General features: G+C 44.7%; 2 protein-coding genes across 8 annotated transcripts in view; one reads left to right on the top strand and one right to left on the bottom strand.

Annotated features, from left to right (window-relative positions):
- The window catches only part of PPP4R4 (protein phosphatase 4 regulatory subunit 4), a 199,062-nt gene that overhangs the window by 144,450 nt on the left and 27,868 nt on the right, over window positions 1–26,744 (top strand). For 4 of the 7 annotated variants that reach the window (XM_073241917.1, XM_073241913.1, XM_073241914.1 and 1 more), the window contains exon 25: window positions 23,641–24,769. The exons of the other annotated variants lie outside the window; for them this stretch is intronic. In XM_073241917.1, the coding sequence (XP_073098018.1) occupies window positions 23,641–23,722 (82 nt within the window). In that variant the 3' untranslated portion in view covers window positions 23,723–24,769. The remainder of the gene's footprint in view (window positions 1–23,640; window positions 24,770–26,744) is intronic. 7 annotated transcript variants of the gene reach the window in all.
- On the bottom strand, window positions 1,125–15,359 carry LOC108398468 (corticosteroid-binding globulin). Its single transcript, XM_017662562.3, has 5 exons — window positions 15,204–15,359; window positions 7,107–7,735; window positions 4,822–5,092; window positions 3,060–3,207; window positions 1,125–1,660 (listed from the first exon to the last, which is right to left on the bottom strand). Exons 2-5 carry the CDS (start codon window positions 7,714–7,716, stop codon window positions 1,475–1,477), a joined length of 1,215 nt encoding a protein of 404 aa, XP_017518051.3. The 5' UTR covers window positions 7,717–7,735; window positions 15,204–15,359; the 3' UTR covers window positions 1,125–1,474.

The raw sequence follows: 26,744 nt of genomic DNA, 5'->3' as shown, positions 1-26,744 counted from the left end.
ACTTATGGAAACTGATTTTTACATACTATTGAGGCATCTTATTCAAGAAGGGGTATATTTCCGTTTGCTCAATGTAATTTTGCATTTTTAAGGAGTATTTTAAAGTCTTATCAAAATAGATTCTGTGCATTTCTTGTTTATTTCTAAGTGTTCTATCTTTTGGATTGCTATTGGGTTTTCTATTCTATTATATACTTTAACTGGTTGTTGTTTGTGTATATGAGGCCATTGTTTTTCATACTAATTCTACTGATAGCTTGCTTAAGTCTTTTATTCAGTTTGTTTTATCATTGAATTGCTAGGGTTATATAGGTATAATACATGTCATCAGCAAATAGAGTTTTATTTTTTTCTAATTGTATGCATTGCTTTCTCTTGTCTAATATCCCCAAGACAATGTGAAATTGTAGTGGGTATAACGATCAGACTTGTCTTACCCTCTTGACCTTAGTGGGAAACAATTTAGTGTTTTCTTACTAAGTAAGACTGTGCTTTAGGATCTAGATATATATATATACATGAAAGGTATAAATATGTATATTTAAAGAAGTATCTTCAATTCTTATTGCTTAAGATATATGCTCTATATATCTATCACCTGTCTATCTATCTATCCATCTGTCTATCTACCTATCTGGTTCTCCTTTATCTCATTTAATGCTTATTGGGCTGAACCAGGAAGGCAAAGCTTCTTCCTCCTTCAATGTCTCTCTAGTGCCTTCTATTGACAAAGCTTAATATCGTGCTGTGGTGGCAAAGCAAAAATATTTAAAAGGTCCAGATCCATTTTTGCAGAGCAGCAATGAGAGGAGGATTTGGAGTTGAGAAGCTATAAGCTTTAAACAATTAATCATATTTTAAAGCTATTAAACAAAGTTTTCTATTTTTCCACATATTTACCCTTTCCAGGTCTCTTTATTCTTTGGTGTAGGCCCAAATTTCCATCTAAAATCATCTTATTTCTGTCTAAAGAACTCTTTTAAATGTTTCTTTAGTGGTGGTGATAAACTTTCTCAGCTTTTGTCTGTCTGAAAAAATCTTTATCTTGCCTTCATTTTTGAAGGATTATTGCTTTTTCAAAGACCCTATTGTTAAACACATCTTTCTGTTGTGTTTGGCTTGCATAATTTCTTTTTAAGATTTTATTTAGAAATAATTTCAAACTTACAAAAATTTGCAAAAGTAATAGTGTTTCCATATACCCTTTACCTAGCTTCTACGTGTTACAAACCACAGTACAATGATCAAACCTGGGAACTTAAATTCATAGTGTTATACTGAAATGATTCCATTTTGTCAATTGTCTCACTCTGTCCCTTCTGCCACACTTGTCAGCAGTCACAGCGGCAGTTATTTATTATGAGAGGGGACCCTGGAGAAGATGGGGAGAACATCACAGTCGTGAGAGCATTTCGTGGGGTCCCTGACGCCCAAAGCCACATGGTACTGTGGCTTCAGGGAAGGGGCTGTGGCCTTAGGCTGGATTCACAATCTTGCCCAGGAAAATGCTGCTCCACGTGAAGTGGTCAAAGACCATGATGATGAAGGGCTGGTTGAAGCGGAGGGTCAGAGGCCTGGATGCCTTGAACAGGGTGATGCCCATGGGGGCAGCTGCCTTCATGCCCTTCTCATCGAGTTGCAGCACCGCCTTGTGAACCATCTGTTAGGTACAGACCAAAGGTGGTGGGTGAGCACCAGCTGCGTGTTAGGGGCTTTCCACACCTGGTTGCTTCGAATCCTCTCACCCTTGGCTTTATGGATGGCAAAGCTGAGGCTCAGAGAAGGTTACTTGCTGGCTCCTCATCTAAGTGGCAGCCCGAGAACTAGGGCCAAAGCCTGTCCACCTCCAGAACTGGGACTGTACCAGGGCTTCCTCCCTAGAAAGAGGGCAGGTGGCACCCGCTGCTTGGAGATTATGGATCTCCTGGTTCGAACTGCACTTCAGTGTCTGTGTCGGGAGCTCTTACCTGGGTTCTGGGCTGAAGGGATACCCCGCTCGCTTTCCACCCTGCTAGGTAAATACTAGGGTTCACGTTATGCAAAGTGACTATTCTGTATGAAAAAGGATAATCTCTGCCTGTTGAGATGTCCCTTGTGATCAAAATTAGAAGGAATTCTGAAATCAGCAAAATGCTTGAGTGGCTTGTATCAAAAGCCTTCAGTGGGTGACAACTGGCTAGTTAAATAACAACACCCTATGAGGTGGGGACTCTCAGTGACTGTACATGAAGGAGTCAGAGGCTTAGAGCGGCACACGCGGCCAGGACAAAGCTGAGCTGGAATGGGAACCCCTGCAGCATGTCTGGAGAAATGAGATTTTGATTCAGATGGACCCAAGGTCAGATGTCAGGCTATTATTTACTAGCTTTGTGGCCATGGTGAATTATTTATCCTCTTCTGAGGAATTGGAATAATGCTCATCTATTAAGGAGGTGGCTGTCTGTCCTTCACACACCCTGAATTTGTCCTGTGTGCTAGTGGTCAGCGTGCATGCTTGAGGGAGGGGGCTGTACACTACAGCTTTCTCCTGTCACCTGTCTTGCTTTGTCACCTGCAGGACTACAATCCTGTGAGGGCAGGGTCATGTCTGAGTAACAGAGGCATACCAGTGCCTCACACAGTTCAGGGCACAGAGTGGGTATTCAGTAAATAGTTCCTGAGTGAATGAATGACTAACAGAACATGAAGCTGAAGGATGAAGATAGTGAATATAAGGGATAGGTGGTTTGATGTGTCCCATTTAGATATTTCCCACGTTCCTGGTCCCTTTTCCTGGGGGCCATTCACAATCTTGCTGTGATGATGTCATTTTCCACAACGCCCCCTCTGAAGGGTCCAGCAGATGCTCAGGCTGTGGGCATCCCTGTCACTAGCATCCTGTGTGACCCTGAGGACATCACATTTTCTTGCTGAGTCTCTGTTTACCATATTGTAAAAGTAGGGCCTTGAATAAGACCTGGGGCTCTCAGCCTGGAACCTAGAGGCCTATTCATGAATTTGTATTATTATGTGTATTGTGAATTTTGGGGGGAAAAAAGATGGACTCTAGGGACACTTACCTTCATCATCTCCAAGTGGACACCTTGAGTGATGCCTGAGAAGTTTGCCTGGTTATTGAGAAAGTCTATAATGGCTGTGTCCCTCAGGATGCCCCCGAGGTCACAGGCTCCCATGATGGAGATCTTCGGGATGTACAGGTCCACTTGACTGTGGGGGTGGGGGTTAAGCAGATGGGGTTACTTTCCTGAGGCTGGGCCTGGACAGCCAGATGCCCATTTCCCCTGTGATCCCTCCAGACCCTCTTCCCAGCCATATGTGCTCTTTGGGGACAGGTAAGGGACAGGGCAAGAGGCAGGATCTGCCTTTCCTTCGATTGCACAGGCAGTTTCCTCTTTGGGCCTCTGACTTTGGGCAAAGTCTTTTCTTCTCAGCTCTTGCTTTGAGCTGATTCCACCTGTGACACAGCTAGATCAATTGGCATAGAAGGAAAGGGCCCTTAAAGAGTTCTTGTGTTGCCTCAAACACTCCCTGGCAGAAGTGTTGGGGTGGAAAGAGCATCCATCTGAGAGCAGAGATCCTGGCCACAGCTGTGCCACAACGGCTGTGTGGCTCTAGCTGAGTCCTGTTCCTCTCTGTGCTTGTCCTCATCTACACAGCAGCAGGGGTCTCTCTCAGGGCCCTTCAGCACTAAAGCTCCGGGGTACTGCAAGAACCTGATGGCCAACAGTTTCCACCACATAAAGCAGGTTATGTGGTTCTAGGAAGGTAAGTCAGTCACGCTGGGGCAGGCAGGTGGGCATCTACATCATTTACAAATGTCTTCGTTTCCTGCTCTCCAGAGGGAGAGAATATTCCTGAAGCCTGAAGTTGAGGGGCATCATAAAAAGGAAGTGGGGAGGTAATAAGAGATTAAAGATGGCGGCATGAGAGGTGAGACAGAGAACTCCTCCCAAAACCACATATAATACGAAAATACAGTTAACACAACTAATCCTAAAAGAGCAACAGGAAAGACGGCTGCACCAGACTGCACACACCTGGAGAAGAGAGCAGACCTCATGAGACAGGAGTGTATATCAGTGATACCTTAAAAAAAAAAAGTGGGAAGGAAGCATGAGTCCTTGTCTTCTGCCCCCGGGGGAGTCTGGGAGCTGGCGACCGGCCAGTGTGAATCTTAAACGTACTATTCAAAAGGACTCAAAGATAAGTGGTCTGTGTCACTGCTCCAGGTGGGGAGCAGCAACTGAGGCAGGGAGCCCGACCTGGGCCGACACCTGGAGGCTGCTCTTTACCTCCATCTCACCCAGCCTGCAGGTGCACATACCACCTGACAAACTTGGGGGCAACATCTTCAACTTCCGGACTGCGAGTTGAAACTCTTTTTCCTACTTGCTTGTTGCCTGCTTATGCCCTTACTTTCCTACTTATTCACCAATTGATTGATTGACCCAAGAGTTTCACACCCTGAGTGACTTAAGAGCCATTCATAGACCTCATGTTGGTCCCACGATGGTTAGTGGTCTTTTCCCTTACATTTCTATGCAGTCTTCCAGGCATCTTTAGCAGTGCTTGGTTTCAGGCGAGCAAGATGAAGAAAATAGATAAGGAGGGGTGCTAGGTGGTTGTTCAACTCAGTAAATGATGCAGAAATGCGATAGCACAGAGGGTGGCTATTAACCTCCCAGGGAAGGGGGACCTCATTTGCAGAATGCCCCAGAGTATCTCAGTGTCAAAAGACAGATGTGCCCTCTAGGTCAGAGAGCTTCATGGCCTTGGGGAGCCCTGGAGGGTGAGTCTGGGAGAAGAAGGGTGAGGGCTTACCTACTGGTTAGGGACTCGGACCACCTCTGAATGGTGTCCCGGCTCAGAGCATTGATGACAGTGTCCATCTGCCCCTTGTCTGGAAGGATGAAGAAGACAGTCTTGTTGCCCACGTAGTTCAGCTGTACCAGCTGGCAGGGGAGCTCTGGGTCATTGAGGTACTTGATGGCGCTTGACTGGGACATCATGGCCACCTTCACCACGGTCGTCTCATTCACGTAGAAGTTCTCTTCCTTGGTGCTTTCCAGGTCAAAGGCGTGTGCCCACATGCCTGGAAAGAGGAGGGAGGGGAGGACAGGAGACGGACATGTGGGAGCAGGAGGAAGTGCACTCATGTGACAGCAGGCACCAGGGGTCCCTCTGAGCAGGCCACACAGCAGCCTCCGCCCTCTGGAGGGGGCCCGGCAGGGCTGCCAGGGTTTCCTGGGAAGAGGTGAAATCCCCAGAGGCTTAAAGCCTCTTCTGGACTGAGGATCAGCTCTGTTTCTGAGATTGGCTTGAAACAGAAGGAGAGCAACAACAGGAGGATGCTGGCCTTTGGGTCTGGGGGTAAGGTTCAGGCTTGGCCTCGTCCCCCTGGCCTGGCGTGGATCCTGGACCGGAAGGCTCTGGAAATGGTGCTGGATGGATCTAAGGCTGGGAATTCAGGGTTGGGGGTGGGAAGGTTTGGAGGAATGGGCTCTCCATTCCACCCTCTGGCCTTGAAGTCCTGGCCACAGAAGCACAGAAGGCAGCCTGGCCACCTGGTGGGCTGCACCCACTCCCCTGTGGGAAGTTCCTGACCTCCTGTGTGGCCCTGGGGGCCACACCACCTTTCCTGCAGGCACAGTCATGGTGAGAGGATTCCCTGAGGGTCTCAGGCCCCCACTGCTAGCAGGCCTCACATCCCCTCCTCCACGTTCCGTGATGTCTTCCTCCAGCCTGTTTGCTCATCTTGTGAGAGGGAGCTCAGTCCCTTCACAGATGGGACTTTCCCCTGCTGGTCAGCTCTAATGGGAAGAAAATTGCTCCTTAGCTGGGGCCAAAGCCTGCTTGACTATAAAGTCTGCCTGCCGAGCCTCTGCAGCCCTCTGAACTTATTCCAAGCAGCTCTGAGTTCTCTTGCAGTTGACAGCTCTTTGGATATTTACGGCCATGGGTTGAGTCTTACCAGGGCCTTGTCTGCTCTAGGCTGTCTCCCCAGGTCTGGAGATGACTGAGGACCCTGAGTCCAGAGGTCCCAGGTTTCCTGGCTGCCCTTGATCTCAAGCCCAGGAGCCGTGGTGAGGTCACTGTTTCCCAACTAAGGCTGCCTGAAGGTGGCCAGAGCCTCCGGGTTTACTGTACTTTTCTCCCAAGGCTGTGTTGAGAGAAGCCCTGAGCTTCTATGCAAAGACATGGGCACCCAGCTTGAAAAGGCAAGGAGTGGATTCTCCCTTCCAGCCCCTTGAAGGAACAGAGAGCCTCGTGGGGGACTGTCCTGTGCGCTGTAGGACGTTAGCAGCTTCCCTGGCCCTGCCACTAGATGCCAGTGGCACCTCCCACGCCTACCCCAGTTTCAAGAATCCCAAATGTCCCTGAGAGTAGGTGGGGGAGGGGGTCACCCTGGGTTGAGAACTGCTGTACACTAAGGAGTGTGGATTATCCTCAAGGGTAATATATCTCCAAATTGTCTGACCATAAAAATGAGTGGGAGAGGGGTCTTATGAAAAATGCAAATTCTAGGACTTTTTTGCAGCAGTTTTGCTTCTGTAGGTCTGGCAGAGGCTCTGGAATCTGTGATTTTCACCTGTCTGCATGGTAATTTTTGTGATAATCCTGCTCCAAACTGGGGAGGAGGGGGCTAACGTTTGGCTGAGCTGGGGCGAGGTCAGAGCTGGCCGTGAGCACTCAGGAGTTGTGTGCAGGATGGCCAGGGGCTGTCTGGGAGCTCCTCATGGGGGTGCTGCACCTGTCTGGCTCTAGGCTGCATTTCCAGCTCCTGGTCTAGTGCCTGACTCACAGCCAGGACTCAGCTGTTATTTGTAGACCATGAGGAAGCCAGACTGTTCATGGTCACATGTTTGGGCCTTAAACCAGCCTGTAGGAACTTGGGCAAGTCACTCAACTCTTTTGGGTGTCATTCTGATCATTTGTAAAATGATATATCTACACATTCCTAACAGGATCATGGTGAAGATGGAGACTCACAGATGTGAATGTGCTTTGTAAAACCAAAGGCTTTGCCCAAGAGTAAGCTCTGGTTTTTGATCCTGTTACTATTCTTGTAGATGGGGCCTTGTCAAAATGGGATGGGTAGGGGGTACCTTTGAAGAAGACGTAGTTTACCAGGATGAGCATGGTAGAGCTATCCAGCTCCAAGAACAAGTCCACAATTTTCCCCTGTGTGTTATTCTTGATATACTCATTGATTTGTCTGCTGACTCTGGCATAGTCCTGAAAATCTGTAGCCAAGATCTCCAAATCATAGTAGTGCTTGGTGTCTGCTGAGAACAGCTCCAGAAGCTCCAGGCTGCGGTCAAGGAATAAGGCATTGTCTATGGTTATTTCAGAGGTGACATCTGACTGAGCAAAGAGCTGTCTGAGGTGCCGAAAGCCCTGGTGGATCTTGGCCTCGGATGTCTCACTGAGGTTAAAACCAAGGCCTTTGAGAAGCTGGACCCGTTTGGAGCTGCTGGCACCCAGGGACAGCATAGCCAAGGCCATGGAGATGCTCACAGGGGATATGAAGACATTCTTGCTGGGTGCTGAGGCCACCAGGTGCTTATACAGGGTAAAGGCAAAGTCAACATTGTTTGGGGCCAACTCCCGGTGAGGTGTCCTTGTGCTCACATCAGCATTGGGGTCTTTAGCCTGGACAGCCCAGAGGCCACAGGTGGACAGCCAGAAGACATAGGTGGACAGGGTGAGGAGCATTGTCCAGGTTGACCAGGCCCTGCAAAATCAGGAATGCTCATTAGATGCTGTGGGCCTCCAAGGCAGTGGGGCATGGTGGGACTGTAGACAGAAGGCCCCAATGAAGACCCCATGCAAGCCCTAGTTCTTCCTACATATGGCTGTGTGACCTGGGCCAAGCCAGGAATCTGGGCCTCCATTTCCTCCTTTGAAAGTATAAATTACACCTGCTATAATTTATCAAGTACCTAGCAGGTACCCAATACTGACCTAGGTGTTTTGCCTGTTTTCTCATCTAACTCTCACCAACAAACTAATAAAGTACATAATATTATTCTGATTTTAGGTAGGAGAAACAGAGGCTCAGAAAGGTTAAATATGAACCCCAGTTGATATATTCAAAGTGCTGAAAGAAAAAAACTGCCACCCAAGAATCCTATTATCTTGCAAAACTGTCCTTCAAATGTGAGGGGGAAATTAAGATGTTCCCAGATAATGAGGGAACTCATTACCACTAGACCTCTCTGCAAGAAATGGTAAAGATAGTCCTTCTGGTTGAAATAAAGAACACAAGGGAGTAAATAGAATCTATGGAAAGAAATAAAGACCTCTGGTAAAGGTAAATATATGAGCAATTATAAAAACTAATATTATTGTAATTTTGTTTTGTAACTCCACTTTTTATTTTCTATATGATTAAAAAAACTAATGGATGAAAGGCAATTATTAATGTTTTTGGACATAATAAAGGCATAATTATGACTTATAGCTGAAAGGCTATGGAGATAAAGCTGTATAGGAGTTTCTATGCTATTGAAGTTAATGTGGCATAAATTCAAATGAGAGTATTATAACTCAGGAATGTTAAATGCAATTTCCACAATAACCACAAAGAAAATAGCTATAGAATAGACACTAAAGGAAGCAAGAAGGAAATTAAAATTTTTAACTACAAAACATCAATTATATATAAAAGAAGATAATAATGCAGGAAATGAGGGACAAACAAAAGACATGAGGCAGTAGCAACCAAAATGACAGAAGTCTCTCTTTATTATTAATTACTCTAAGTATAAATAGATAAAATTCTCAAATTAAAATACAGAGATTGTCAGAATCAGTCAAAAAAATGATCCATCTATTCACTGACTACAAGAAACTCATTTTAGATCCAAACACACAAATATGAAAATGAAAGGATGGAAAAAGATATTCCATGCAAATAGTCACCAAAAGAGAGTGGGGATAGCAGAAGGCAGAAAAAACAAAGATTAGAGAACAGATAAATAAAATTAAAAATTAAAAAGCTAGAGAAAATTAATGAAATAAAAAAATACCTAATATAGTATAGTATGATAATATGACATAATGTAACATAATCTTCAAAAAGATTAACAAATTGACAAGTCTTTTAGCTAGACTGAATAAGGGAAAAAAAGAGAAGTCTCAAATTACTAAAATCAGAAATGAAAATGGAGACATTACTACCAATTTTATAGAAATAAAAAGAATTATAAGAGAATAGGATGAAAAAATTACACACCAACAAATTGAATAATCTTGGGTGAAATGGAAAATTTTCTAGAAACACAAAACATACCAAAACTGAATCACAAAGATATAGAAAATCTGTATAGAACTATAAGCAGCAAAAAAATTGAATCAGTAATTGAAAACTTTCCAACAAGGAAAAACCTAAGACCACATGGCTTCACTGTTGAATTCTATCAACATTTAAAGAATAATTCACAAAATTCCTCCTCAAACCCTTCCAAGAAAATTGAAGAAGAGGGATCATTTCCTAAGTCATTCATTGCCCTGATACCAATGCTAGGCAAAGACACTGTAAGAATATTACAGATGAATAGTGCTTATGAACACTGATGCAAAAATCTTCAACAAAATGCTAGCAAATAGAATTTAGCAGCATATTAAAAGGATTATACATCATGACCAAGTGGGACTTATTCTTGGAATGCAAGGATGGTTTTACATACAAAAATAGATCAATGTAATGCACCACATAAATAGAATGAAGGAAAAAAAGCCCATGTGATCACCTCACTTCATGCAGGAAAAGCATTTGACATAATTCAATACATCCTTTAATGACAAAACACTAAAAAAAAAAAAGTAGAAACAGAAGGAACTACCTCAGCGTAAGGGTCGTATATGAAAAGCCCACAGGTAACATCATCCTCAGTGGTGAAAGACTGAAAGGTTTTCACTTAAGATTCAAAACAAGACAGGAAGCTTGCTTTTGCCTCTTTTACTTAACATAGTACTGGATGTTCTAGCCAGAGCCATTAGGCAAGAAAAAGAAATAAGAGGTGTCCAAACTGGAAAGGAGGAAGTGAAGTTATCTTTTCATTGGCAATGTAATCTTTTATATAGAAAACTCTGAAGATTCCACAAAGAAATCCTGTTAGAACTAAAAAATTCAGCAAAGTGGCACAAAATCAACACACAAAATCATTTCTGTTTCCATACACCATTAATGAACAATCTGAAAAGGCAATTAAGGAAATTATTCCATTTACAATAGCTTAGAAAAGAAATAATAAGGAGTTAACCAAGGAGATGAAAGGCTTATATACTGAAAATTATGAAACTTTGCTGAAATAAATTAGATATAAGTAAATGGAAAGATATTGTGTGTTTATGTATTAGAAGGCTTAATATTCTTCAGGTATCAACACTACCCAATGAAATCTACAGATTCAGTGCTAGCCTTATCAAAATTTCAATGGCATATTTTGCAGAAATAGAAAAATCCATTCTAAAATTCCCATGAAATCTAAAGGGGCCCTGAAATTCACATGGAATCTCAAGGGGTCCTATTTTGCACAAAACAGACTTGAGAGAGAACAAAGTTGGAGGCCTCACATGTCCCAATTTTCAAATTTACTATAAAGCTACAATAATCATAACTGTGTGGTTTTGGTGACACATAGACCAACGGAATAGAATAGGGAGGCCAGAAATAAACCCTTGCATATACGATCAAATGAGTTTTGATAAGGACACCAAGACCATTCAATGGAGAAACAACTTTTCAAGAAATGTGTTGGGAAACTGGAATATACATGCAAAAGATGTTGGGCTTACCTTATACTATATACAAAAATTTTAATTCAAAATGGATCAATGACCTAAATGTAAAACCAGAAGAAAACAAAAGAAAAGCTTCATGACATTGGATTTGGCAATGATTTCTTGGGTATGACACCAAAGATACAGGCAACAAAAGAGAATTTTTGGACTTAACCAAGATGAAAAACTCTTATCCATTAAAGGACACTATCTATAGATTACAAAGGCAACCCACAGAATGGGAGAAAATATTTGCCAATCACAGATCTGATAAAGGATTAATATCCAGAGTATATAAAGAACTCCTAAAACTCAACTACAAGAAAATCCAAAAAGATAATCCAATTCAAAAAACGGGCCAAAGACTTGAGTATGCATTTTTTCAAAGAAGATATACAAATGGCCAATAAGCACATGAATATCAGCAATTACCGGGGAAATGCAAATCACGACCTCAGTGAAATACAACTCATACCCATTAGGATGACTATTATAAAAAACAAAACAATAACAACAGCAACACAGAAAACAAGTGCTGGTGTGGATGTGGAGAAATTGGAAACCTTGTGCATTGCTGGTAGGAACGTTAAATGCTGCAGTCATGTGGAAAAGTTCCTCAAAACATTAAATATAGATTTATTATTTGATCTAGCAATTCCATTTCGACACAAAAGATTTGGAAGCAGTGACTTGAACAAATGATATTTGTATACATCAATGTTCACAACAGCATTATACACAGTGGCCAAAAGTGGAGATAACTCAAATATCCATTGATGGATGAATGGATAAACAGATGTGGTTGCATAAGGAAAACACTCCTGTGTTCCTCTTTTATGCTCTCATCACTGACATGCTTCCCTTCTGACACCAGCTAAGTGGGCTTTCCACACATCAAGCAATTCTTCAACACCAGCTGGGCAACCTTCCATTTTAACTCAATTTTGACACTATCCACCTGGAGGTAGTGTCAGATCCTACAGATTTAGGGCTCAGTCCCACGAGACTGCTCCACCTCCAACCCCAGATGCCAATCACAAGTCTCAGATTTTCACCCTGTACTTCTGACTGGCTATAAATCAGAGTTCCTATGACTGCCTCCTTGGGGGCACTAATTAGCTAGAATGGCTCACAATGCGTTACATTTACCAGTTTGTTATAAAGGATATAATGAAAAATATGAATGAACAGCCAGGTGAAGGGATTTACGGAACCAGGTCCAGAAGGGTCCCAGGGGCAGGAGCTCCTGTCTCCGTGGAGTTGGGTGGACCCTTTCCACATGCAGATGTGCTCACTGACTCAGAAACCCTCTGAACTATGCACTTCAGGGACTGTTATGGAGGCTTCATCACGTAGGCAGGATGGATGATGAGCCCAATCTGCAGCCCCTCTCCCTTCCTGGAGGGTGAGGGTGGGGTTGAAAGCTCCAAGCCTCTAATCACAACCTGGTCTTTCTGATGACCAGACCCCACCCTGAAGCTACCCAGGAGTCCGTCAACAGTCACCTCAAGAGCAAAAGTCACTGCTGTCACCCACGAAATTCCAGGGGACTTAGGAGCTTGGTGTCAGGAACCAGGATCAAAGACCAAATATTTGAAGAAAAGCTGCTTCTAGAGATCTTATCACTTAGGAAATTACAAGGGTTTTAGGAGCTCTGTGGCAGGACCTGGGGCAGAGACCAATATATACATGTTTCCTATTATTTCATCATATCATATACATGCAATGGAACATTATTCGGCCTTAAAAAGGAATGAAATTCTGGTACATGTTACAATGTGAATAAACCTTGAAGACGTGGTGCTAAGTGAAATAAGTCAGACACAGAAGGGCAAATACTATATACTGCCACTTATATGAGGTCCCTACGGTAGTCACAGGAACAGAAAGTGGAATGGTGGCTGCTAGGGGCTAAGGAGAGTGGGGACTGGGGAACTGTTCAATGGCTATGCAGTTCCAGTTTGGGAAAATGAAAAGATTGTGGAGATGGATGGTAGCTCTGATTGCACACAAGGGTCAGTGTATTTAATGGCACTGAGCTGTGCACTTAAAACTGGTTTAAATGATCAATCTTTTGTATATTTTACCACAATAAAAAATTCAGGAAAAAATTACAAGCCATTAAAAAACATTTGTAAAAGCGAATGAAAAAGAAGTGCAGCCAAGGTCATAATTAATAAGTGGATGCTGTCTGCAAGGCAGGTTGCCCAAGTTCCGTGCTTCCTGAAGCTGCCTGTGTCCCAGTAAAGAAGCGATGCTTACAGGAGAAGCAGTGCCCCTGCATGGCTCCACCCATGGGACCAGTCACCTGGGGAGGAGGCGGGAACCTACCGTGAAACCAGTGCCCCCAGGGGAATTCAGGAACCGCTGCTGTGCTCCAAAGGCCCCCCAGGCCATTTCCCTGGCGTGGTCAGAACCAGGACCTCATGAGAGACAGGTGCAAACATCCTGCGACCCCTGAGCCTCCTTCCGGCCCTCCCTGCGTGTCTCCCTCCCCGGTGGTGGAAAGACAACTCCTGCTGAATGTCCCCCATGCTGAGTCCCCGCTTCTCTGCTCTGATAGGCCCTGCCACCCAGCCCCTCCTTCCCCAGCTGCCTGGCTTTATAGATGATTCTTTCATTTTCCTGGGTTTTGGGGCAGACCAAGTTGGATTAGGATCTCAGCATTGCTGTTTATGAAATAAGTGACTTGGGTGGACTTTAAAATTCTGCCTCAGTTTCCTCAGTATGACACAGAGTTGATGATAATGCCCATCCCTGGCCTTGCCCATTTGACCTGCTTTCTGCTGTTGGTCTCTTCCTCTGCAATCTCAGTACACACTCCAAGTTTGGGGCTGCTCCTCTTTCCCAGGATCCACAGTCACCCAGGTCTCTCTGCCTCCTGAGCAGCTCCCTCTACCCTTTCTCCCATCTTCAGCCAGGGGCATCTTTCTCAAATTCAAGCCAGTTGACTATTCCACTGCAGGAAAGCTTTCAGCATCCCCTGTTGCTCCCAGGCGGGGCTGACCCTCACTAAGGTGGCCCAGGGGGTCCTCACCATCCTGTCTCCGGTGGCAGCCCTGCCCCAGCCTCAAATCCAGGCCCTGGAAGTCTCAGCCACATCAGCACTGGGTGTCTCAGGGGCTTTGGCCCCCTGTGCACCAGACCCATCCCTCTGCCAGGGTCATTTCAGGTCCCCAGTGTTTGCAGAGCCTGGGAGCTGGGGACAAAGAAGGACCTGTCCCAAGCCTGTCCCTTGTGGCTCCACTCTCTTGGCTCACTCTCTCTTGTCCTTTGGCACTCACGCCCTGGTTCACCTCCTCCAGGAAGTCCATTTTTGCTTCTCTGGCACTGCCCATCGTTCTGCAGTGACATCTGTCCTGTAGGCCTGCTCACCTCCAGCCATGTCTCTGAGCCCCTCTTAGGCCAGGACCTGCTACAGTGTGCAGCCTGGAGCAGGGTGGGCTTGCCCCCAGTATGAGACCTTCCCCCCGCCCTTCTCTTGCTGTTGTCTCTGAGATTTTGTGTCTCATCCCTGCCTGTTCGTCCTCTAAGACAGGGATTAAAGCCCTACCCACCTCACAAGATTCTTGGAAATACCTGGCGTAGCTATGCTTATTGCTTTCCTCCGTGACCTCCCCTAAAGGGCCATCCTAGGCCCCTTTTACAGATGAGAAAACTGAAGCAGGGAGGTAGAGTCAGCTGTTCTGGAGTCGAGATTCCAAGCCCTGCAGTCTGACTGCAGAGCCCGTGCTGTGCCATTGTGCCTCTCTCTGCAGCTCTCCGAACACTACCCAGCAGTATAAAAATGCAGTGTCAGTATTATTCATGGATTTCATTTTCATGTATATCTTCTTTGTCCCTCATTTCTAAAGTGATGCCCCCAGAAAACGTCCACTGTGTTCTTTATTTTTACACATGTGCAGTCCTGGGCCCTCTGTGTCAGGCCTTACAACCTGTGCTATAATGCACTTGGTTCCATTCTGCCTGCAGTATCCTTGCCCCTGGTGAACAAATGAGGAGGTGTGTGCAGCTCTGTAGAATCCGCAGTCTGCTCTGTGCCAGCCGGCCCCAGCTCTTCTCTGCTGTGGCCCCCAGCAGGGGAGTTGCCTTGCACTGATCCAACCCGGCTCTCAGACTACCTCTGAGACTGTTACACTATGTGGGCTTATGAGAGCATATGTAGTGTGATAGATGGGAATGGCTGTCAGCTCGGCATCAACCCACACAAGCAGGAAACCAGGGGAAATCAAACCACTGTGGGTGACCCACAGTTTCTGAAAAACCCTCCCCAGGGTTGCTTCACATCACTGCCGGCTGTCCTAATGTTCAATGCCTAACTAAAAAGAAAATCAGATATGCAAGATGCAGTCATCACTTCATTCTGGAAGCTGGACAGGAGCTGGAGGGATGGAGAGTCCTCAGATGTTACTCACAGTCTGCAGAGGGTTCAGGCTGCAACTGCTGGCTCGGTCTTCCTGTCCTGCGTCTTAGTGCTTGTACAGTAAGCCTGCTGGGCTGTCTCTGCTAGATCTTGTTTGCCAGCTTCCCAGCGCTGGTTAATGGTTAGAGGGGGGCCGGTAGCCTTTACCATTTGGTGGGCCCCTCCTTTCAGCCATTAACCAATGGGAGGCTCTTCAGGAAATTTGAGTAAACACAGCAATCCCCTCAAATTAACTTTCCTCTGTGTTCAATTCTCTGAAGTTTTGTTTTTTAATATCAAGATATGGCTGGAGTTGCGTCAATGTTTGTGGTTGCCTGGTGGCAGCTGGCACAGAAGCCACAGATGTCCTTAATTAGCACAGTGGCACTGACACCTGGGAAGAACCAGAAGCTAAGCTGGGATAGGGGATGAATCCAGCAAGGTCCTGCCTTCAAGGGGATCTTGGGCTAGTGGGAGAGACAGATACAGAATAAAAGCAGCTGAGTGCTTCCCATGGATTAACTCATTTAACTTACACAACAACTTTAGGAAATGGATACTGTTATTGTCTCTCTTCTTTAGAAGAGGAAACTGAGACACATGAAGCTTAAGCAAGCTGTCCTTGACATTCAAATCCAAGACCATTCAACCCTAAAGCCTAGCAGCTTCCCTCTTTCCACATTTTTAATTATCAGTTCTCTTTTGATTGCAGGTGACAGAGATACCAAACTCAAATTGATTTAAAATAAAAAAGAATATTCACTGGCTCTCGTGAATGAGAGTTCTAAAGTGTGGGAGGGCTTCTGTCTTGGCTGGACCCAGGGGTCCCAAGTTGGCCATCTATCTCACTTACAAAGAGTTCTTTCTTAGCTATGCTTTCCTGCTTTAGTCTCTCTATGGTGGGGACAAAGGTGGCCTCTGCAGCCGCAGGTTTAGTTCTAACTGGCAGATATAAGGACAGAGCCTTACTTTTTCTCAGTGTTCATATCAGTCCCTCAAAGGACTCTGGGAATGATTGGTTATCCTTGGACTGATCACACTGTGCCAAAGAACAGGGCCTTGTGAATAACCAGTCAGGATCCTGTGCCCTCTGCTGGACTGATACGGCCATTACAGTTGACATTTGAACATGGGTTTCACCTTGTGGGTCCACTTACACGTGTACTGTTTTCAACGAATATATAGAAAAATGTTTTGGAGATTTGCAACAATTAAAAATTTTTTTTCTCTAGCTTGCTTTATTATAAGGATATAATATATAGTATGTACAACATACAAAAAAATAAGTGTTAATCAACTGTTTATATAATGAGTAAGGCTTCCAGTAAAGAGTAGGTTATTTGTAGTTAAATTTTGGGGGAGTCAAAAGTTATGTGTGGAGTTTTGATTGCATAGGGGTTAACTATGCATAGGGGAACTGTTTCCATAAGGAAAGAGGAAAATTGGGCGCACAACTGGATCTGGAGTTTTGGGGACACTACAGTTTTATTAATACTTACTGGTCTTTACAAGGTTTTTATTCCTTAAGACAATTTTGTAATTTATATCTAGGAATTTATTTCAAAATCTCTATCATATCAGTAATTTAAAAAAAATTTTGGTTCTGTATTTTATTTACATATTTCCTTTATTTTTTTTTCCTTGATGAGATCTATCCTAGCTAATTAGTCTTTTCAGAGAACCAGCTTTTAGTTTTGTTAATCCTTATGGTTTTTTTTCTAAATCTATATTTCATTGATTTTTGCCTTTATTTTATTTTTTATCATCCTTTCAAATTCTCTGGGTTTTTCTCTATTGCTCTTTTTCTATTTTCTTCTTAGCCTACTTCTCAACATTTCTAGTCTCTGTATATATGTATTTAAAGTTAAAAGTTTTCATCTAAATACTGAATTAGCTCTTTTTTCATATTTATTATACTCATTGTCATTTCCTTTATGGTTTCATTTTTAACTCAAGGTTAATTTAGTAATATGCCAGTTTATTTAGAATTGTAGGTTACTTTTTTGTTATTAAAGTTTTATTTCATCATTGTCAAAGAATATCAGCTATATGATATTGAACATTTGGAATTCACTTATTTTTTTGCAATCATAGATGGTCTATTTCTGTAAACATTCCATATTTTCTTAAAAACTAGTGAGTGTTATCTATTTGATATGCATATGTATGTATACATATGTGCATGGGTATAATTGTTTGAGTTTATTATTTTATTCAGTTCTTTAATATCTACATAGATTCTCCATTTATTTGGGTTTCAGTTTCTCAATGGCAAATGTTAAAATCTCCAATCACTTATTCTGTCTGTTAGTTGATATACTTTGAGACTGTTAAAGTATATATACTTTTTTCTTTTTTTAAACTGAGGTATAGTTGACACACAATATTATATATTGGTTTCAAGTGTACAGCACAGTGATTTAACAGTTACACACATTATTAAATCCTCTCCCCAACTAGTGCAGTTACTATCTGTCTGTCAATGTAGGAAGATGTTGCAGAACCATTGGCTATATTCTCCATGCCGCACTTCCATCCTGTGACCGACTTATACTGTGATTGAGATTTGTGCTCCCCTTTATTCCCCTCACTTTCCCCAAGCAGCCACCCCAACTCCTACCCTGTGGTAATCACTAGTCACTTCTCAGTGTCTATGAATCTACTGCTGTTTTGTTCATTTTTGTTTTGCTTTCTTTTTAGATTCCACAAACAAGTGAAATCATATGGTATTTCTCTTTCTCTTCCTGGATTATTTCACTTAGTTTAAGATCCTCTAGGTCCATCTATTATCTCAAATGGCAGGATTTCTTTTTTTATGGCTGAATAATATTCCATTGTGTATAGATACCACATCTTCTTTATCCATTCATCTACTGATGAACACTTTGGTTGCTTCCATATCTTGGCTATTGTAAATAAAAAGCATATATACTTTTGAAAATTATATACTCTTATTCTATTGTTTATTTTTTTATCTTTGTTCCATATTTTTTTACTTAAATTCTATTTATCTAGTAAGATTGCTTTCCTACCTTTGTTCTGGTGTACACTTACCTGATATATTCCATTCTTTCATTTCCAAACTCTCTGTGCCTTTTTGTTTTAAGAGTTTCCCATGTTTACAGAATTTGTTGGATTTATTTTTATTATCCAAAAATGAGGATCTCTGTCTTTTGATTGGCCACATTAATCTATTTGTATTAGGATTAATAGCATACCGTATTATTTCATATTTTCCTTTACTATATATTATTTTTCTTTTTGTGTCTTTTCCTTTTTTGCACTAAAAAGATTGATTTTCTCCCATTGGTATAAAAGATAGTCATTCTATTTTTGGTTGTATGGTGATCGCCCTTTACTAAAAGCACTAAAACCTTCAGCTGAGGTCCTCGCCATCATGGAATAGAGACAAACCATTTCTGCAATGCCTTGTCTGAATTCTTGTCCACAGAACCCAAGAGAATAATAAATGGTTTCAAGCTACTAAAATTTCAGGTATTTTATTAGATTATTGTACCTAGAACAGATTTTGGTATGGAAGTAGGATACTGCATAGACCTTACAATGCAGTGGTTCTGGGAGCATTAGCACGTGGGAGTTGGAAAGGCCTTATAAAGACTGCTAGCGGATGCCTGGTCCCCCGTGAGGAGGTTGTTGATGAGGGCTTGCAGGAAAGTGGGGGCCAGGTTGGGGCAAGCTGGAGGAAGAGGACACTTAGTACACAGTGGCAGGAAATTTAGCCGCATTGTCACCTATGGTAACATGAAAATAGAAAATATAACAAATGAACTGGTAGCTGATGAGATTTCCAGGCTGACTGTTAAAGGCTTCTCCTTGCTACTTACAGTAAAAATGTGAGAGGAGCTAGATAAGCTTAAAATTTTTTGTTAAATATGAAAGACCTGGGACTTTCTGGGTTAAAAATAATATAGTTTCTCCTACTTAGACAAGGATGTGATCTTTTGAGAAGTGCCTATTTAAGTAAGAATTAGCAGAAACATCTGTTTCTGCCAGATTATCTTTTTCTTATTGATTGGTAGGAGTGCCAGATATGTGTGTGTGTGTATGTGTGTGTGTGTGTCTGTGTATTCTCTAAGGTTGTGACTTGCCTTTCACATTATTTATGGAATCTTTTGATGAACATAGTCCACAGTTTCAATGGAGTCCAATCCTTCTATTTATTTTTCTGTGATTAGTGCTGCTTATGTCCTGTTTAAGAAATCTTTGCTTACCCCAAAGTTGTGAAACGTATTTTCTTTTCTTTTTATTATGGTATCATTAATATACAATCACGTGAGTAACATTGTGGTTACTACATTCCCCCCATTATCAAGTCCCCCCCACATACCCCATTACAGTCACTGTCCATCAGCATAGTAAGATGCTCTAGAATCACTACTTGTCTTCTCTGTGTTGTGCTGCCTTCCCTGTGCCTCCCTACATTATGTGTGCTAATCGTAATGCCCTTTTTTCCCCCTTGACCCTCCCTTCCCACCCATCCTCCCCAGTCCCTTTCCCTTTGGTAACTGTTAGTCCATTCTTGGTTTCTGTGAGTCTGCTGCTGTTTTGTTCCTTCGGTTTTTTCTTTGTTCTTATACTCCACAGATGAGTGAAATCATTTGATATTTGTCTTTCTTTGCCTGGCTTATTTCACTGAGCATAATACCCTCTAGCTCCATCCATGTTGTTGCAAATGGTAGGATTTGTTTTCTTCTTATGGCTGAATAATATTCCATTGTGCATATTTACACATCTTCTTCATCCATTCATCTACTAATGGACATGTAGGTTGCTTCCATTTTTTGGCTATTGTAAATAGTGCTGCGATAAACATAGGGGTGCATATGTGTTTTTCAAACTGGGCTCCTGCATTCTTAGGGTAAATTCCTAGGAGGGGAATTCCTAGGTCAAATGTATTTCTATTTTTAGTTTTTTGAGGAACTCCATACTGCTACATATTTTGTTTTAGAAGCTTTTATTGCATTATTTTTCACATTTAGATCTACAGTCTATCTGGATTTGATTTTTGTGTATGGTGTGAAGTAGGAATCAAGTTATCTTTTCCCATATGTATATTGACATCATTTAGTGACTATAGGCATGGTGCTCTTTAAAAATGTCAGTGTAACAAAATACAAAAATATCTTACCTCTTGGAGGAGATTAAAGAGGCCTGACATCTGTACTGGTGTGATTTCTTTGGCAAGAAGCTTCTCCCAGGGTTTGGGGGTGATCCCTGAAAGATCAGCATCTTTGATGGCTTCCTCAATGCAATGCCTGGGTCCTTAACTGGAGGAAACATGTGCTATGAAGGACATTATTGGGAGAATTGACAAAATTGGAATATGGATGGCACATTTGAGAAAAGTATTGTATCAGTGCTAAATTTCCTAAAGTTGATAGCTTTACTGAAAAATGGTACCCCAAATTCTTAAGAAATACACATGGTAACATTTAAGGATAAAGGGTCATGATGTATAAAATTTACTCTCAAATAATTCTGCAAAAAAAAATATGCATACATACACCGCCCCCCACCCACTCCCCCCCCACACAGAGTAAAGACCACAGATGGAACTGTGGGCCTAGCACAGCAGTGGGTGGGTACCTGGGGAGGGCTCAGTTAAGAGAACTGGGGCTAAATTGTTATTTTATCTCTTCAGTGACTGGTATCCATCAAGTATTGGATTCTGCTTAGATAGTGCTTGACAAGACCTTTTCTTTAATCATCAGCCTCTTAGCTCTGTAAAACTGAAAAAGAATTTTTAAAAATAAATGAACTCTTTTCATAAGCACTTTTGAGTCACAGGTCCATTTGTTTATCACATGTTCCCTAACTGTTGGCCTGTGCCCGCCAGGTCCTGGCTGGCAGCCTTCTGGTGAGTGAGAGCTGCCCTGTTACAGGAAGCCCGAGTTGGTTGTTCCCTCTGGGCCAGTCATTGCAGCAACTGGGTCTCCTTTGGGAATAATCTGCTCGTCTCTCAGGGTTCACCCCAAATCCTCGGAAGAGCTTCTGGCTAAGCCCCCTAAGAACAGCTGCCTCCTCTTCTGAAGTCGCCATATTGCAGGTGTTTTGCTCTGGATTCCCCTTTCCCAACTCTGCCAGCCACAGAAGCTGGGACCAGCTTCTGGTTAGGGCCTCCTAACTTCTTCAGCTGTGTGGGTAAGGCAGTGTTGTCTGGAGTTCATCTCCAGGAAAATAGGGCTGGGGTCTTCCTGGTGTGGGGCAGGTTCCATCAAGCCAGAGACCTGAAGTTACCAGAATCTCTAGGGAGGAGTGTTGGCTGGACTTTGCCAAGCCCTGGCTGGCTATTTACTAAAGGAATCATGAGCTCTGTTGGCAAAGAAGAATGCCAACCAGCACAGGGGTGGCATGAGTAGGTGGGGCTGAATCTTGGGCTTTGGAGGCTAGCCCTGAGCTGGCACTGGCTGGTCCTATGGCCTGCCTGGTGGCTTTTGGTCAGGGTGACTGCCTGACTCTGTCTCCTGGAGCCCTGCTGGCCTGCACTGCTGGGGCCACCTGTCCTACCTGCAGGCTTAGCTTCAGGGCATTTTCTGGACCTTGAAGGACTCTGACTCCCTGTGGGTCCCCACTCCCACCCCACAGGCAGGAAAACAGCCCAGAGTGGCCATTGATTTGCTGACAAGGTTCTGCATTGTCTTGCTCACCCCCTTATCTCCCTTCTCTTTATCCACCCTAATTCCTGCCCTGCTCAGGTTTCACAACCATATGCCAAGCACTGAGAACAGAGTCTGGCACCTCCTGGGGACAGCAGAACATTAATTGAGCCCTCACTGGGTGCCAGCTCTAGTGCTTTGCATGCATGGACCTACTGGATGAGTAGAAGAACCCAGGGGGCAGGTACTATCACTATCTAGGATAGTGTAGCAGGGGAGAGCATGGAGTCTGGGGAGAATCCAGATCCTCGCTGTGTGATGTGGGGCTTGCTGTGTAGGCTCTGCTGGCTTCAGCTGGGAAATGGAGGTCCTAGTATCTAGAAGCTCTTTAGGTTGTTGTGAAGATTGCAGGAAGTCATATGTGGAAGGAGCACAGAACAATGCCTGAGATACTCTAAGTGCTATATGAGCACTAATGATTATTGCTAGTCCCATTTGGCAGATTGGGAAACTGGCAAAGAGAGGTGAGACTTACCCCAAGTCACGCTACTCAGAGGGATCAGAACTGGAACGCAGGTACCTCACTTGCAGCCCTCACGACAATTCAACTGCCTCCACCTCCATTCATTCCTTTCCTGCCTTGTCCCACATCAGAGCAGAGGTTATGGATGCTCCCCAGGCAGATTTTGGGGCCTAGGAGGTTGTTGGGGGTGTTAAGTCAGGGTGTGGAGCCATGATGTGAATATCCTCTGGTGGTGCCAAAGCCTGAGAAGGTCCCAGGAACATGGCACAGGGCAGGCAAGCTCTGCAGGTGCCACCTCCCTTGCAGGGTCCGGGGCAGAGCCCCAGTCCTGCCTCTTGCTTTGTCACTAACTTGTTCTGTGGCTGGACAGATGATGGGTGTGGAGAAGGTGCCTGGGAGACACCACTTGGGGACCTGTAGTGACTGGGGATCTGGGAGGTTTGCCTGGAAGAGGTGGGACTTCCCCAGAATCTAGGTCAGGGCTTCCTAATCCTTAACATGTATGTGAATCACCTGGGATCTTGTTAGACTAAAGATTCTGAGTGGGTAGGTGCATGGTGGGGCTTGAGCCTATGGCCTGGGCACACTCCCAGATGAAGCCAAGGATGCTGGTCCATAGACCACACTTTGAGTAGCAGAACCCTATTGGAGGCTGAGGAAAGCCGGCAAGCTCATCGAGGGCACGGTGAGGAGGAGGAGGGGAGTGCAGGAGGCTGGAAAGCTGAACCCAGGGGTAAAGGAGCCTGGGCTTGGCTCCCTCTGGGTTGCTTGCTGCACAATAGCTGCATCAGTTCATGAGCTGGGAGGCCAGATCCTTGGTAACTCTTCAACCGCAGCTTCCATGGAACCGGACTTTGTTTCCAGGTCTTTTGTTAAAATGGGTGCCATGTTCGAATCCTGTTTGGGGAATGCAGGGTAAAGCTTAGTTAAATATTGCCAAGTCCTTTACAGCTTCTCAGTGCTTTTGAAATGCTAAGATGCATTTTAAGTCCCTCCAAGGAAGATGTGATGTGATAACGTGGCAGCGATGACGATGATGATGACAACGGAGGTTTTGTTGTGATGACCTGTTGGTTTCCAGCTCTTGCAGGACTGCTTGACTGAATCCTGTGAATGAGGCTCAGCACCTCATGCCATGGGCCCAAAGGCCGGAAGGGTCCCCGCCGCTCAGCCGCAGAGGCCTGGAGGGGGGCTGCTGAGCCGGCCCCATGAGCGCGGGAGAGGAGAGGCCGCGGTTGTACCTGACTGGGAGGGGCTGAGGCCCTGTGCCCCAGCTCTCTCTCATCAGGGCCTCCTCCGTCTGCTCACAGGGCAGGAAGAATGAAGACCGTGGGGGTGCTGCGCGTGCTGGGCAACCGGAGGACGTCACTGGGCAGATGGTGGAAACGCTGAAGCTGGAATGAGCCCAGCCTCTGTGCTGTGCACACCAGGACCGTGATCCCCAGGCTCAGTTAGAAGGGTCTGACCTCAGTGAGCTTTGGGTCAAAAGAAACTTTCCATTTCTCTGGTACGAGAGAGGGCAAGAATTAGAGGAGCCTGCCAGCATTCGTGGCAGAGAGCCCTGAATGTCAGATACTTCACTCATGTGGGAGATATTTAGGGAGTGGCTACTACGTGTAACGGTCATGCATGAGACCCCTGTTTGCGGGGAAATGACATACCAGGTGGAAACAAGGGGCCAGATCAATAAGGAAAAATATATTAGATGGTAATAATGGCTAAGGAGAGAAATGAAGCAAGAGGAGATAGGAAATGACAGGGAAGGAGAGTTATAGTTTCATACAAAGCCTCCCTGAGAAGGTGACACAGAGTAAAGACCTAATGGGTCTTCAGGGCACATCAGGGAGAATATCCCAGGGAGAATAAACAGTATGTGCAAAGGCCCAGTGGCAGGAATGGGTCTGGAATGTTCAAGGGGCATCGAGAAGCCTGTGTAGCTAGAGCAGTAGGAGGTTAGCCCAGAGAGAGAGTGGGGATCATCCATTTCCTATATGTACATTAGGGGCAACACCACCTACCTAATTTGGTATCTGTTAGCATTCAGTGAGACTATGTGAAGCCTGAGCACAGTGCCTGGCACACAAGTAGTCGCTCACATGTTGTTGGCTATTAATTTTATTATTACAGTGTTCCCTACAGCTCTACAAAATATGACACCATACTCTTCCCTGGCATCTGCTGAAGAAGTTTGAACACAGTCCACAAGAAAGCTGTGGGCTCCAAGAGATGCTTTGTCAGGGCTGGGGTGAGCCGGCCCTCCTCCTTTGGGGCTGGCTTCCTGCCTTCTCTTCTAGAAGCTGAGGCTGCTGTCCAGAATCTGAGGGGTCCAGTTCTGAGGGGCCAGTTGATAAACCTTGCAATACGGGAGGCAACGAGAACTAGAAAGCTGAATTTTTGAGTCCTTTGATCTTGACAGTGCCCAGATTCCAGGGAAGGCAGGTATGTATGAAAACATAAACCATTCCATATGCATGAGGCCACAGTCTTGTGAGGATACATACAAGTAATCAGAAAGCTACAATACTGTTTGCTAAGTCTTCAGATTAGAGAAAGGAAGTGACACTACCAGGACACCTAGGTGAGGCGAGCTCATTCCCTCCAGTGGCCTCGAGCCCTCCTGTGTGCTGAGCTCCCAGCTCTCTATGCCCGGGCCACATCCCCAAGGGCCATCAGGTCACCTCCATCAAAAAGTCCCAGAAACATCTCGAACTCAGCGTATTCAAAACAAAATCATTTCTTTCCACCACCACCTACTTTGAGGATGGTGGGGGGTAGGGTTGCCAGATAAAACCCAGGAAGCCCAGTTAAATTTGAATTTCAGAGAAACAACAAATAATTTTTAAATATAAATATACCCATGTTTTGTTTTGTTCCTCAGTCTGGCAACCTCTGTGGTGGAGATTGTTCTGGAAGTCTTCCTGGGGACAGTGACCTCTGAACCGAGGGCACCCGATGGCTGGGAAAATGGGGGGGAAGTGGGGAGCAAGGGGAGGACCTTTGGGACCCATAGGCAACAGGGGTTGTGTAGTTCATGGAAAGGGTGTCGTTTCATGTGGCTGGTCGGTGGCACTTGTGGGTAGAGGGAAAGTAGGGAGGGCGACAAGAGATGCAGGTCATTTAAGGGCACTGTGGCCCATCCTGAAGATACGGGGCTCTATCCTAAGTGCTATGATTAGTTTGGGCTACTCAAAGGTTTCAAGCAGTGGAGTTACAAGGTGAAGTTTGACTGATAGAATGGCCACACGGCCTGCAGTGTGCACAGTGGATTAGGGGCAGGCAAGCTGCAGACTGGAAAACCAGTTGAGGAGCAGGTGCAATACTTTGGTAAGAGATAGTGAAGGTTGAACGAAGGTAGTGGCGGTGGAGAGCGGCAATGGTGGACCCACAGAAGAGAGCTTAGGGAGGAAAGGTCCACGGGATGGGGCTCCTGTTTAGGCGCGTCGTGTGAGAGAGGAAAGAGACCCTGCGAATCCGCCCAGCTAGTAGTAAGCTACTACGTACAAGTTTTCTGGTTTGGGCAGGTACATGGAGCAGAGGCCATTCATTGAGACTTGGAGGAGGGAACAGGAAGAGGGGGTTCTTAGGGAGTGGAGGACATAGTGGGAAGAAATGCTTCTGGTGTTGTACATGCCAGGCTTGAGCTGCTTCTTGCACGTTTGGATGGAGGTGACCAGATGGCTGGTGGGGGTGCGGGTCTGGAGCTCATGAGAGGTGTGGGCTGGGCACAGAACACTGGGAGTCCAGCATACAGGAGAGTCAGAGGCGAGTGGACGGACCAAGCTCTCCCAAGGAGATTGTGTAGAATAAGAAAATTCTATGAAATGCCTTCCTTGGAATGCCACCATTTAATGGGCTCTGCACAAGAGGGAGATGTTTGGAGAAGGTAGACATAGAAAGAGAATCAGGAAGGCCATGCTGGGCCCAGGGAAGAGCGTGTTAAGGAGGAGAGATAAACAAAACATAGCTAAATGTAGCAAAGCCAGGTGGACACAGAAGGGTGAGGCCTCCTGGTTCAATGAAGTTTCTTTCTGCAGGGCAGGTGGGAGGTAGTTTGATAAACCATATGAGATGAGTAATGAGCCCAGAAGCAAGACCTGTGCTTGGTGGAATGGAAGGCAAGTTGGAATAGCTCGTGTGGGCAGGGTTGGCTTCAAGGACGTGCGACCTGGGCTGTCATCACAGGGCCTGAATGTAGTTGAATGCTCTACTGTCACCACCTTGGAATGTGATTTTTGAACAGGGGCACCACGTATTAATTTTGCATGGAGACCCACAGATTATGTAGCTGGTCTGGGTGGGAACACCCTTTCCTAAAGCTTTGGCTGTGATGAGAAGGAGAGAGCTGGAGCTATAGTGAGAGACGGAGCTGGAGTTTGAACGTTCGGGTGCAGGTGCTGGAAGAGAGGTTGACGGT

The sequence above is a fragment of the Manis javanica genome, chromosome 8 (genome assembly GCF_040802235.1).
Source record: "Manis javanica isolate MJ-LG chromosome 8, MJ_LKY, whole genome shotgun sequence".
NCBI lineage: Eukaryota > Metazoa > Chordata > Mammalia > Pholidota > Manidae > Manis > Manis javanica.
This window is presented reverse-complemented; position numbering and strand designations above follow the sequence as displayed.

Excerpts from the sequence above, each read along its gene's own strand:
- LOC108398468 (XM_017662562.3), bottom strand. The coding sequence starts at position 7,716 with ATGCTCCTCACCCTGTCCACCTATGTCTTCTGGCTGTCCACCTGTGGC. Across the intron at positions 3,208-4,821 it reads TCCGAGTCCCTAACCAGTAG|TCAAGTGGACCTGTACATCC; the intron begins GTAAGCCCTCAC and ends CCACCCCCACAG. Across the intron at positions 1,661-3,059 it reads TCCACTTGGAGATGATGAAG|ATGGTTCACAAGGCGGTGCT; the intron begins GTAAGTGTCCCT and ends TGTACCTAACAG.